Source organism: Anolis carolinensis, chromosome 2 (assembly GCF_035594765.1).
Source record: "Anolis carolinensis isolate JA03-04 chromosome 2, rAnoCar3.1.pri, whole genome shotgun sequence".
Classification (NCBI taxonomy): Eukaryota; Metazoa; Chordata; class Lepidosauria; order Squamata; family Dactyloidae; genus Anolis; species Anolis carolinensis.
The window spans coordinates 156,237,615-156,251,974 of NC_085842.1; the positions used below are offsets into that span (position 1 = coordinate 156,237,615).

The following is a 14,360-nucleotide window of genomic DNA, read 5'->3' on the forward strand; positions in this document are numbered from 1 at the left end:
CCTGCAAGGCATTTGTGGATTGTGGCTGTTCTAGAAACATTATAACTCCGGAATTAGCAGGAGCGCTGAAATGTCAGCAGATGGCGCTTGACTCCCCAATTGCATTTTCGCAGCTAGATGGATCAGTCGCTGCTGGGGAAGTATCAACAAAGGAAATACGGGGGGTCCCATGTAAAATAGGCAAATGGGAAGGAAGAATATCCTTTGTGATAGCCCCTATTGCCACATACCACGTAATATTAGGGATACCCTGGCTCGAACAGGCAAATCCTGAAGTAGATTGGAGAGGAAAGAGCCTAGCATTTAAAGAACAGCAGACGCAATGGGAGATAAGCAAAATTGCAGAAGAGGAGGACGAGGGAGATGAAGCAGATGAGATAGACCCACAGCTATTGCCACCTGAATACAGAGACTTTGTGGATGTTTTCAATCAGAAAGAGGCCAGTAAATTACCTCCCAAAAGGAATATAGAAGTAGAAATTGAAATAACCCCAGGAGCAAACTTACCAAAACCAAAAGTGTATCCCATGTCTGTGCAGGAGAAGGAGGAATTGAGGAAATATATCGATAAAAACCTGGCGCGAGGCTTCATTAAGCCATCCAATTCGCCTCTCGGGGCCCCAGTGTTATTTAGGAGAAAGAAAGACAACTCCCTAAGATTGTGCATTGATTATCGAAATTTAAATGCAATTACTAAGGACAATAAATACCCTATGCCCTTAGTAAAGGATTTAATTACAGTATTGAAGAAAGGGAGCATATTTACCAAACTGGATTTAATTGAAGCATATCATAAATTAAGAATTAAACCGGAAGATACTTGGAAAACTGCATTTTCCTGCGCATTCGGCCATTTTGAATATAAAATTTTACCTTTCGGATTAAAAAATGGAGGCGGTTGCTTTATGCAGCTTATAAATGAAATACTACACCCATTGTTGTACAGAGGGGTATTCATATTTCTTGATGATATCTTGATTGTGAGCGAAGATAAAGAAAAGCACGTAAAATTGGTCCGGGAAGATTTGCAGAGACTAAGAGAAGCAAAGCTGTACGCAAAACTGTCCAAATGTGAATTTAATAAAACTCAAATTGACTTTCTGGGGTATCGGATATCTCCAGAAGGGTTAGCTATGGATCCAGCTAAAGTATCAGATGTGAAAGAATGGGGAGTGCCTCAAACAAGGAGGCAATTGCAATCATTTCTGGGGTTTGCAAATTTTTATAGATCCTTCATAAAAGGCTTCGCGCAAATAACCGCACCCCTTACTGAACTTTTAAAGACAAAAGGAAAAGGGGAGACAGCAAAAGTAAAAGCTCCTGGCGCCAAACTGGGTTGGACGCCAGAATGCCAAAAGGCATTTGAAACCCTAAAAGAACGCTTCACAGAAGGACCCATCCTAAAACACCCCGATATCAGGAGCCCTTTCATAATCCATTGCGATGCCTCAGACTGTGCGTACGGGGCAGTACTATTGCAAAAAGATCAAAATGGGAACTTAAAACCCTGCGGATATTTGTCCCGGAAGTTCAGCGAAACTGAAAAATGTTGGCCAATATGGGAAAAAGAGGCATTAGCCATATTAAAAGCCTTAGAATGCTGGCGACACTTCCTCGAAGGAAGCGGAATCCCATTTGAAATTTGGTCTGACCATAAGAACCTCCAGTATTTAAAGTCTCCTCGAAAATTGTCCCCCAAACAAATTAGATGGGCGCAATACTTCAGCAGGTTCGATTTCCAATTAAAGTTTTTTCAAGGGAAGCAGAATGTCTTGGCAGATGCTCTTTCACGCATGCCTCAACACGGAGGCATAACCACAGCAAAAGAGGGAACAATATTCTCTGATAAACAATGGGGCTTAGCTGTCAGGACAAGAGCGCAAACCCAAAAGGAGAACACTGCTATTGTTGAACTCGACGGGGAAGATAATTGGGGAAACGAACTGAAACAGTCTTATGATGGAGATCAGTGGATCACATCCAACGCAGAAAAGGGGGAGCAGAAGGGGGGATTTTGGTTTGTGAACAAGAAACTGTATATCCCAGCAACATTAAGGATTAAGATTTTGCATCGTTTTCACAATAACCAGAGCGCTGGTCATACAGGAATTACAAAAACAACCAAGGCAATAGCAAAACATTGCTGGTGGCCAGGGATGAGGAAGGACATAAAGAATCATGTTGTTCAATGTGATGATTGTGCCAGAAATAAATCGAGAGGAGGGAAGCCAATGGGATTATTACAAACAGTAGCAGAACCTACCAGACCTTGGGAATGTGTAGCTATGGACTTTGTGGGGGAACTACCGGTTAGCAAAGGACATCGTTATATTTGGACAGTATTAGACCTGTTCTCTAAACAGGCCCACTTTATAGCACTGACGAAACTACCATCAGCCGAGAAACTAGCTGAATTGTACATAAACCACATTTACAAACTGCATGGATGTCCCAGTAGAGTGGTCAGTGACAGAGGAGTACAATTCACAGCAAAATTTTGGGAAAAATTCTTGGAAATGCTAGGAGCAGAAAGGAGTCTAAGTTCTGCTTTTCACCCCATGACAAACGGGGCGGTAGAACGTACTCAGCAGACACTTGGGCAGTTCCTTCGAATGTACTCTAACATGAGACAAAATGACTGGTCTAGGTGGTTGGCTTTTGCAGAACTAGCTTTTAATTCGACTATACATTCAGCAACAAATAAAACCCCCTTTGAAGTGGTTTACGGATATGAAATACAGCCTTTGCCCCAGTTGCCAAGATGGACAGAGAATGAGGAAACAGAGGCAGGGAAATGGAAAACGCAAATGCTAGAATGCTGGAGTCAAGTGACTGCATCCTTAAAGGAAGCACACAAAAAGTATAAAGCGTTCGCAGACAGAAAGAGGGTGGAAGGCGATAAACTGGATAAAGGAGATCTAGTGTGGTTAAGTACCCAAAACATCAAATTGGGGCTACCTTCGAGAAAATTGGGCCCCAAATATATTGGACCATTCAGAATACAGGGTGTTATCAATGAAGTAACTTTCCAGTTGGCATTGCCAAAAGGTTTAGGGAAAATACACCCAGTATTCCATCGCAGCTTGCTGAAAAAATACATGGGGACTTTGGACAAAATGGACACATAGAGTTATTGTTTGATTGGTTTCAGGATTATGATGAAAGAAGAACCGAAGAGGAGGACGAAGAAAACGAGGGCGCCATGTCATGGAGCCAAATCCCAGGGCTGAATTTCCAAGCCCTGAATCTGGCTTCATAACATAACATAAATAACCCTGCAAGCACCTGGCGGGAGAAGATAAAATGAGCCTGGGAACTCAGGGTTGAAAGTATAAACAATTATAATTGATATAGTGTGGGAATGGTAGTAATGTGATCCAGGGGGTGGGATTTGGTGATGATATTTGCGTGTGGTATTACGTTGCATCAGAAGTGATAAAATTGAATGTATGTAAACATTAGGTCATTCTCGACTTTTCCAAAGTCATGTATTCTTCAATAAAGATTGGATTTGAGAGCAGCTATCTTTGATCTGCGTTCAGACTGGTCCTTTGAAGTGAGCCTGACACATAAGCACAGCAAAAGCACTACAAATACACACACTAAAACATATCTCCATAAAAGTTATATACCAAAATGTATCTCTACAAAATGCATACTAAAACACACAAAACGGGTTGAAGCAAAGGACACTTAAAATTCATGTTTAAAGACTGTCTGGGTAGGCCTACCAGAAGAGATTAGTCTTTACATGGTTTTTAAATTCTGACAACTCATTTATCATCATTCATCATCATCATCATTTAATTACTTATTAATCGCCCTCCATCCAAGATGCTCTAGGCGATTTACAAGCTAAATTGTAAAGCTGTTGTTCTCCTGGCATTTCATTCCACAGTGGTAGTAGGGAGTGGTAAGCTCTCATCTTTCCTAATAGGCTCAAACAAAAAGAAAATGCCACAGTCTTATCTAGAAAAGCCACTGACTGATTATTCATTTGAGCCAATTCTGTTGAGAGGGAGGAGCTGCCTGTGTTATTTATACAGATGAAGGTTCAACAACTGGCTCTTCACACACAAATTGTTCAGGAAGAAGAGAACGGTTCTGCTCTGTTCAACCACCATCACCACTTGAAGCTGGAAGCCTTCCATTTAACCAAGTAAAGGTTAGTCACCCATACTCTGACAGCTCTTTTCCATGCAAATGTATACTTTCTTGAATGCTTACAAAACTGGACATGGTCACAGCACTTTTAAAAATACTGGAGCCTTGCTTCTTTTACAATTCAAGTGTTAAGAAGAAATGCAAAAGGTGAAACATCTCCAGTGAAGACCAGGCATGGGCAAACTCCGGCCCTCCCTTCAGGTGTTTTGGACTCCAATTCCCACTATTCCCAACCTCAGGCCCTTTCCTTTTCCCCCTCAGCCGCTTAAGCAGCTGAGGAGGGAAAGGAATGGGCCTGAGGACGGGAATGGTAGGAGTTGGAGTCCAAAACACCTAGAAGGAGGGCTGAAGTATGAGGCACTTCACTCGACAGGCACTGAGAACAATGTCCTTTGGAGAGGGCATGGTCTGGTGCGGTTCTATGCCCAGTTCGGCTAAAGCTTGAGCTTAAGCTGCTTATTCTATCCACACAGAGCCATGAATGCGGTTTGGCCCCACGTTAACTGCCCATAGCAAAAGGAGAACGGGGGGTTGCTATGGAAGGCAGGGGGGCTTGTGCTCTGTGCCTGCGCAGACAGAGAGAGAGCAAAGAGATAGAGGGAGAGGGAGAGAGTGGGCCTCTGCCGGCAAAGGCGGAGAAAGAGAGAGGGAAGGAGAGAAAGGCTGAGGCGGAGGGAAGAAAAAAGGAAGGAGGCGGACATCTAGGTGGGCAGGTAAAGACACCCCCCCCCTGTTTATTTTGGCATCCATCCCCCTCTCCCCTCATGAGACCCCATTAGGGTGGAGCCTTTCCCTTTTCCCTTTCCTCCCTCCAGGCATGTGCAGAGTGCAGCCTCGGAGACCCTTCCCTCTACACAGTTTAAGGCTGGGCTTGTGCTCTGCAATCTTGTAAATCACATCATGGTTCGCAAATAGAAGTCAAGGGTGGGACTGTGTTTGGAACCGCATTTGACTCTCAAATGAATGTGTGAACTGGTATCATAGAGATGGCTCATGCTTCAGATTATATGGAAGTCTTCCCAATGGAGTTATTAAAAGGTCCACATTACTGGTGCTTGCTTGCAAATGATAATGATAGATTGCAAAACAATCTATGTAGGACAAGCTGTTTGTGTGCACTTCACCTCTCTCTATCATGTGCAGTTAAATATTAGTTGAATACCAGTAACAAAGCTGTTCAATGCCACTAACATGAAGTAAAGCACTTACTGACAACTCCAAATCCCAAAAACAAATCTTCACATAGCCAATGGCTTTCAAAAACATTAATATGACACACTGTCATAAAAAAATCACTCACTTCCATAGTAACATCCTCTTCTATGAAGGCCCACGTATTCTTTCCTATTTTAATTTGCAACAAAAGTTTTTTCCCCCAAGGAATGCTTTCATTTGGGGACCATTTCATTCTAGATTTTGCTTTTTCTTCCACCACAGGCAGGCATCCCAGGGTTCGCCATTGCTGTAGCATTTGCATGGCCCCGCCCACTGCCCTTCCCTTCCCCAATTCCTGCAGGGGGGAGGAGAGAGGCACCGGGGCCCCTCCCCTCCCCTCCTGTGGGCGTGGCCAGGTCCCTCACCTGTCTCCCCACCGGGGCCTCACCTGTCCCACCGCCTGCCAGCCCAAGCAATGCCCAGCTGCATTCACCCTACAGACAAGAAGGAGGTGGACAGGCTTTGATGCTTTGAGCCTGCACAAATCTGATCTCCTTAAGCCTCCCCCAACCCACCCCCAACCCCCCCCCCCCCCGCAAATCAGACTTAAATTTTAAAAAAACTTAGGCCACCATTAAGCAGTCTTCCTGGTGTAGTATTTCCACATGGTAAGTTTTTTTTTAATTTTGAAACTGGCTTTGGGGAGGGGGGGGCTCTGGGTGTCCAGGTGCCCTCCTGGTAGTTTTCCTTTGCCTCCACTTCCCTCACACACTTGAATGCTACAGACAAGTGCATGTGTTTGCATTGACTGTTTGCTTGAGCCAACTCTATTGAGAGGGAGGAGCTGCCTGCAATCAAGGTTCAGCAACTGCTGTTCCATGCACAAATTGTTCAGGAAGAAAGGGAAAACCAGGAAACCGTCATAATCTGAAGCTAGGAGCCTTCCATTTAACCATAAAGAGGTTAGTAAATGATATCCAAAAGCTTTTTCTGCAAATTCTTGCTTTCTTTAATACCTACAAATCTGGGTATAGACCCAGATAGGATACACGATCCTTTTTAAAATAGCGGGGAGTTTTGTTTCTTATGCAATTTGAGTGACAAGTAGAATTTCAACAAGTGCCACTTCTCTTGACACTGTAAATTCTTGCTAGGAAAAACCTTTAACCACTGAATGTTGGCTTCTTTCCCAACTTTTCCAGGCATGGCAGCTCTTTCAGAAATAATTTAATGAAAAAAAAGGTATCCAGAATATCTGTTTAAAAGCCCTTTGATAATGTCATGCTCATTCTTTTCATGAACTCCTTCTGAATCTAGAAATGTTATAAGAAGAGTGGTGGTGAATATGTCCCAGTGAAGTTCACTTGGAGGAGAACAATGTGTAAAGGACGCAGGGCAAGTGTATGTTGGGGTGATGTTTTGGGTGTGGATCGGCCGGGGAAATCAGCCAACCACTCTGGCTCCTGTCGGTGCCAGTTAACAGCTTGATTGCAGAAATCAGCAAGGGTCATTTTTAAGGACATGGACTTAACCACTGAAATCCTTCCAGATGTATGATGAAACAGTCAGGACTAGGTTGATTTTATGTCATTTTCCCTAGTACAGTGAGTTAGGACAAAACGTAATTTCAGCACAACTTTAAAAAAAACTCCAGTCTAACTACTATAAAGATATTCTTTATTTACTATGCTTCCTACCAGCCATTTTTTCTGTTGGTGACATACTTGGACAAATTTGGTGAGGTAGCAGCTGTGACTCTGAAGCCAAAAGATTCATTTATCAAAACCAATGCCTTTTGTTGTAGCCAGAGTGGATGAGAGGGAACTTGACCTCCCTTCTGGCCCAGTCCAAGAAAGGCCTGTGTCCTATGCTGCTTATTTCTTCCCTTTCACAGTCTTGCCTTCAACCATGTGGCTCTACCTGGCTGTCATCTTGGGGCTCTACTTCCTCCGCCGATGGTACCGGGAGAGACAGACTGTGGAGAAATTGACAGAGAAATACGTCTTCATCACCGGCTGTGACTCTGGGTTTGGGAACCAGCTTGCCAAGCAGCTGGATGCCAAGGGTCTGAAGGTGCTGGCTGCCTGTTTCACCCAGAAAGGAGCAAAAGAGCTGGAGAGACTTACGTCCGATCGGCTGAAAACCACCATCTTGGACGTCAGCAATACAGAGAGTGTTGTAGCTGCAACTGAGTGGGTAAAAGGAATTGTGGGGAGCAAAGGTAATAGAGCTTCACATCCCTTCTCTTGGTCTCTATGTATCTTAGCTGGGCAAGTGACATAAGTACTTGTCTTCAAACATTCCCAAGAATAGCTACGGTTCCTAGGTTCCTAACTGGGAAGAAGACGGGAAATCCTCTTGTGCCTTTTTAAAAACCAACCATGCCTGATAAATAAGTGAGGGAAGCTTTGGCTGGACCAAGGAAAACAAGATCAGTTGCTATAGTCTCAAATTGAACTTTCTTTCAGTTAGAACAGGAAAATGGTTCAGAATAAAATAATTTCACCCTCCCTCCTCCTAGGATTTCATTCAGTCAGTATAATCCCTGCAGTTATGTTTAGGTTCATATTCAATCACTCAATCTTTATTACGGTCCAAAGACCAATTTGTTTAGCGGAGAAAGTTCACTCACAGCAGATTCATATTGTGGTGGGTGTTTGCATGATCATGATAAGAAAGAGGAAAGTAAGGACTTGCACCATAAATAAAGTATATACATATAAGCTTGAAACACAAAGGAAATAAGTTCTGCATGCTAATTAATGGGCAATTATTTCTTATTTTAAAAAGCTCAACATGTTCCAGCCTAGATAAGAAAAGACCTCCTTCAGTGGCATTCAACAAATATCTCTGGAGTTAGAGACAACACTCTCTTAACAGGTTAATCCTATACGGCTTTCTTATCACAGAGTTATGCTTCACAGATAATGATTACTAGTATATTTGTGATTACATAAAATTTCAGAAAGGATAATAAGAATCCAATTGTCAAAATATAGAATAAAAGGGATAGCTCTGAATATGTGAATTCTCTTCCCTCAGGGCTCTGGGGCTTGGTCAACAATGCTGGTACAGGTACTCATGTAGCTCCCAACGAATGGCTGATCAAGGATGATTTTGCAAAAGTGATCAATGTCAACCTGCTCGGTCTGATTGACGTGACGCTGCACATGCTGCCCTTGGTGAGAGCAAGCAGAGGAAGGATTGTCAATATGTCCAGTATTGGGGGAAGACTGATAATGTTAGGAGGAGGTTACTGTTTATCCAAGTTCGGGGTGGAAGCCTTCTCCGACTGCATAAGGTAAACAAAAAAGCTTACTCTGCAACTTGCTGTTTCTTAGCTAAGTGGCATGCGAGAAGGAAATACACAGATACTCATTTCCCATAGTACAATGGTAGAACAAGACGTTTCATCATCACCATGTGAATCATCAGACTAAATAGACAGAGAGAATACAAAATACATTTATTTAATTCAGTATAGCATACAAATCATATGTTGTTATGATATTACACGTTTTTTTATTTTGAAGCTGTAGCAGTAAATTTATTTTCTACTGATTCCAGCTCCACCCAAAATTGCTTCTGGCTCTTACTGTAGCTCCACGGATCTGTTCTTAAGAATACTCTTTCAATGTATCAGTTTTAATTTTGGTTCTAATGCAACTGGTTGCTTTTCCTCTTTTTTGCAATGCAGGCGAGAACTCCAACCTTTTGGAGTCCATGTTGGCATTATTGAACCCGGTTCTTTCATTACATCTATTGCTGTAACATCAGAGGAAGGCTTGAGGAGTGTATGGGAAAAGGTACCTTCGGACATCAAAGAGTGCTATGGACAGCAGTACCTTGAAGGATGTAAGTCAACTTTCTGAACATTTCCTTGCAAGCTAATATCTGTGTGGGAAACAGAAAGGCAAGTGGCTACAAAGTCTTAAAGTCAGCCCTGCTGTGCTGGAAGGTTTGAAGAGACTTGTTGCCAATAAAGCAGAAAAGAAGGTTGTCCTTAAGAAATATAGAAAAGTAACATGAAAACTCCTCAATACTAACGGAGGGGAAATTAGTTCAGTATATTGGTCTTTTTAGTAGTCCACAGTATTCGCAGAACTCTTAGCAAGCACCACATTTTAAATTAGTTGGTTTTCTTCCTATTGGCTTTCTTCACTGTCCAGCTTTTGCAACCATATAAACTGGAAATACAATGGCATGAACAATCCTAACATTCGTATCTTTGCACTTCAGGATGTTGTTTAGCTTGGTATGTTTTAATAGTTTGATATGTTTTAATCCTTTGAAAGACTATTTTAATTTATATGTATATCCTTTTACAGTTTTATAATATTGTGTTTTACTGGTATTGTTGTCTGAATCTGGCATTGAATTATTGCCATAGTTTGTAAGCCGCCCTGAGTCCCCCTTCAGGGGTGAGAAGGGCAGGGTATAAGTACAGTAAACAATAAATAAAATAACAGTTCTTTCATTAGCTGCCCTCCCAAGTCCTACTCTTTTTTTGATTTCTTGACTCCAATCTATATAATGATTATGCCAAGGTATGGAATATCATAGAATCACAGAGCTGGAAGATATCACAAGGACCATTTAGTGCAATCCCCTGCAAAGCTAGGAAATACATACAAAGCATTCCTATTGTCGGGACCCAGGCTGCAGAGCACCAATAACCATGCGCAGAGACCAGAATCTATCTAATATCTTTATTAATGAAATATATAAAGTCAATAAAAACAAGTGAAGAATATAGTTCAGAAGTAGACCTTTTAGGAAAGGTCAAATATAGTCCAGGAAAATAATGTCCAATATGTGATATTAAAGTCCAAAGTTATAATCCAATAACCGAAACACACACTTTGCCAAGCAAAGTGTGGGGAGAAGACAAGGTCCTTAAGTCCATAGAAACTTGGCAATTAGGCTGGAAAGCAAACTTGATACTTGGCTAGAACAAGACTTGAAACAAGGCAACAAGAACAAAAACAAGGTCCGTGGTAAACGCGGGACAAGGCAAGGCTGGAAACTTGATCCGGGAAACAGGGAACTGGAGTACGAAGTCTACACACGATCTCACTCCTCCAGCTGACGAATTGACTCTGCAAAGTTTCCTTTGCGGCAAACACCTAAATAGGGTCTCGTTACCCGCCAGAAGAACACTTTCCCTGGAGAACTAGAAGTGAAACTCAACTTAGTCCAGATGCAAGACTCCTTAGAATTTCCCAAGGGAAGCAGACTTAATCAGCTAATTGTTTGGCTGCGATTCTGGCGCTTCGGCGATTCGCCTCCCTAGCGCCTCTATCTTTATTATAATTGTCTTTACGAGAAAACGGGGGAGAATTCTGCCCAAGGCTTGTTTGGCTGACTTCTTGAGGGCAAACATCCTCCAGGTGCAAGGGCTCCGTTTCTGGCTGAAACTGTGTAAATCCCATGTTTTCCTCTTCGTCTGCCACAATAGTACTAGGAACGGGACTACATGGCCCATGAGACATCACACCTATAGAATGTTCTCAGCCTGTGAGTCCCCAGATGTTTTGGCCTTCAACTCCCAGAAATCCTAACAACTGGTAAACTAGCTGGGATTTCTGGAATTTGTAGGCCAAAACACCCGGGGACCCACAGGCTGAGAACTACTGCTATAGATGGCTATCTAGCCTTTGCTTTGAAATCTCCATAGAAAGAGACTCCACCACCCTACAAGGCAGCATAGTGCACTGCCAAACAGTTCTTACCACTATGAGCACTATGAGCATCTCTTAGCATCAGGAAGTTCTTCTATACATTCGGGTGTAATCTCTTTCCTTGCAACTTGAATCCATTGTCCTAGTCTCTAAAGGCGTTATACGCTGGCCTTCCGAAGACAAAAACCCAGAAGATCCGAATGGTCCAAAATGCAGCAGCCAGGCTGCTAGCGGGATCATCTATAAGATCCCATATTACACCGATTCTGAAACAACTGCATTGGCTACCAATAGAACATCGGATCTCTTACAAGATACTGAGCTCGAAATGGCCAAGGACCATTATATCTTAGGGACCGCCTCATTCCTTTTTGCCATCAGTGGTCACCTTGATCCTCCCAGGAAAATCTCCTATACATACCGGGCCCTAGGGAGGTACACTTGGAAGCTACAAGGTGTAGAGCCTTTTCGACCTATGCTCCAATTCTGTGGAACTCATTGCCTCCATATATTAGAGTAATGTCGGAGTTGCGACCTTTTGTAAAAGCGCTCAAGACTTGGTGGTTTGGTTGTGCATTTAAGTAAATCAGATCAAATTTGCCAAATAGTCACTGTTGAATGTTTTTTGGTTGGATGTTTTTATGTTGAATGTTTTTATGTTGAATGTTTTTATATTGTGGAATGATATTTTAAATTGTAAGTCGCTCGGAGCACTCTGGTGAAGAGCGACTAATTAAGAAATAAAGTGAAGTGAAGTGAAGTGAAGTGAAGCAGCAGAATCAATTTGAAACTCTCCATCAGGAAATGTTCAAGTGCCCCGTCTTGTTTTTGCAGAGAGAATAGAGTTTCTCCAGCTTCTGATTCCAATCATGTAGGCTATTTCATTTCTATATTCACCATTAGGCCATGTGCATGTATATAGCCATTTTGAGATTGCTTAAAGAATGTGTTTTCAATGATAAAAAGGTTGTCCTTGCCAATTTCAGAGAGTGGGACTCCTCTTTCGTTTTGTGAAACTAGGCCAAATTTTCCAGCTGTCTTTTGATTCTGCTGTTTACTGGTTTTGCATTCCAGTGCCCTATCATTGCATTGTGCTTTTTTTGCCTACTTTTGCTATGGCTCCTTCTACACTGCCATATAATCCAGTATCTGATCCCAGATTATCTGCTTTGAACTGGATTATCATAGGCTATCACTCGTGGCTGAGCATGATTGCCTCCAAACTGTAAAGTCTTAGCTATGGGTCTGAAGGTGACTGTCACGGTGGGTCCGTAGGTGACACAACAAGGTAACAATCCATTGAGGGGGAACTAGACTATATGTCAGTATAGATCCAGCCTACATCTATCCTTGCTGTGCATATTATATCATTTCTTCTTAGATGTTCATTTTCTGAATGAAATACAATATCATTATGTAATTCAAAGTGTCCCATTCCTGGTTACTTTAGTTCACTCAGCTCATATATTGCAATGTTTTACTATATCTAGCCTACCCTGATTTATTCCTCTCACATTCCATGTTCCTAAAATGCATGTTGTCCAGCTTCGGACTTTCCTTTCACCTCAGATTACATAAAAACCCAAACATCCTTTCAGTTTGAATCCATGAATGTCTCTGTAGAGTTGAGATCAAAATCATTCAAACATTAGAAAAAGGAGGACAGATTTATTTATTTATTTATTTACAGTATTTATATTCCACCCTTCCCACCCCGAAGGGGACTCGGGGTGGATCACATTATACACACATAGGGAAAACATTCAATGCCCATAAACACATCAAACAAAGACTGAGACAGACAGACGCAGAGGCAATTTAACCACCTTCTGAGGGGATGTGCAATTCTGGCCACAGGGGGGAGCAGCTGCTTCATCATCCATTCTGATGGCACTTCCTCATTCCAGGTCGTAAATTAGTTAAACTTGCCTCCCCACTTTTTTTATAAGTGGTACCTTATTTCCTACTTGATAAATGCAACTATCTTTCGGGTTGCTAGGTCAGCAACGAGCAGGGGCTATATTTTATTTTTAATTGACGGGTGCTCACACTGCCACGGGCTAGCCTCAAACTCATGACCTCATGGTCAGAGTGATTTATTGCAGCTGCTCAACAGCCTACGCCACAGCCCGTTTCTCCAAACAGGAAACTTTGATCTAAATCTGCTAGTTCTAAACAGAGTGAACCCATTGGATCAGAGGAATATACATATACAGTAGAGTCTCACCTATCCAAGTTAAACGGGCCAGCAGAACCTTGGATAAGCGAATATCTTGGATAATAAAGAGGGATTAAGGAAAGGCCTATTAAACATCAAATTGGGTTATGATTTTACAAATTAAGCACCAAAACATGTTATACAACAAATTTGACAGAAAAAGTAGTTCAATATGCAGTAATGTTATGTTGCAATTACTGTATTTATGAATTTAGCACCAAAATATCATAATATATTGAAAATATCATGATATATTGATATATTGAAAACATTGACTACAAAAATGCCTTGGATAATCCAGAACCTTGGATAAGTGAGTCTGGGATAAGTGAGACTCTACTGTATATTGATTCTATGAGCTTACTCTAGTTAGGATTAATATTTTCATTTTGTCTTTAATGTGCTTCGCTCGTTAACATTTGGAGTTGAATCCCTGTATGTTCAGCAATGTTGTCAGAGTTGCTAACATTTATTGTTGACAGGCTCTTCATCTTTAGCAGCTATTTGGTGAGCGTAACCTTACTTGAGACTGGCTTGTGTCAGGAATTGGTCAGGAATTAGGGTTTCCTGCCTGTGCTTATCAGAAAGAATTATTAACATCTCTTTGCTTCATTTCTCTTACATACAGACTGCCAAATATTTAAGGATATCATCAAAGGATCCAACAGGAACCTTCACCCAGTCACAGACTGCATGGAGCATGCCCTGATCTCTCGCTACCCTCGCACACGCTACGGTGCAGGCTGGGATGCAAAGCTATACCACATTCCTTTATCTTACATGCCGACCTTCGTGGCAGACTATATGGTGGCCCTCACTATTCCAAAGCCAGCACAAGCAGTGTAGATCCTGATGAGTTCGCATTTGTAAAATAATTTGTGCTTATGAAATTCCATCCTGATCTTGTTTGAACACACAATGTTGCTCCAGATTCAAAATGATAAAAGCATTTCTCTACAATGCCTGAAATCTTTAAAGTGATTTTTAAAAAATGTCATTTTACTCTGTAATTTCCAGGGAAATAAACACATTTTCTTAAACATGTGTCATGTGCTTCAAAACAACATAAGAATGGAATATGTGGTGATGTGCTTGGAAGGCAGAGCAGGACAGGCTGATTGGAGGTTACACTGGCATCCTCA

The 14,360-nt window shown here is 41.9% G+C and overlaps 1 protein-coding gene across 3 annotated transcripts; it reads left to right on the top strand.

Annotated features, from left to right (window-relative positions):
* The first annotated feature begins 3,894 nt into the window (after window positions 1–3,894).
* LOC100564968 (retinol dehydrogenase 16) lies at window positions 3,895–14,258 on the top strand. 3 transcript variants are annotated; one of them, XM_003216964.3, is made up of 5 exons: window positions 3,895–4,165; window positions 7,214–7,540; window positions 8,362–8,620; window positions 9,017–9,174; window positions 13,847–14,258. In XM_003216964.3, exons 2-5 carry the CDS (start codon window positions 7,228–7,230, stop codon window positions 14,062–14,064), a joined length of 948 nt encoding a protein of 315 aa, XP_003217012.2. In that variant the 5' UTR covers window positions 3,895–4,165; window positions 7,214–7,227; the 3' UTR covers window positions 14,065–14,258. The 3 variants fall into 3 exon arrangements, with proteins under 3 accessions (XP_003217012.2, XP_008102261.2, XP_003217013.2); XM_008104054.2 differs by lacking the exon at window positions 3,895–4,165 and adding an exon at window positions 4,738–4,877; XM_003216965.4 differs by lacking the exon at window positions 3,895–4,165 and adding an exon at window positions 6,021–6,281.
* The last annotated feature ends 102 nt before the right edge of the window (window positions 14,259–14,360 follow it).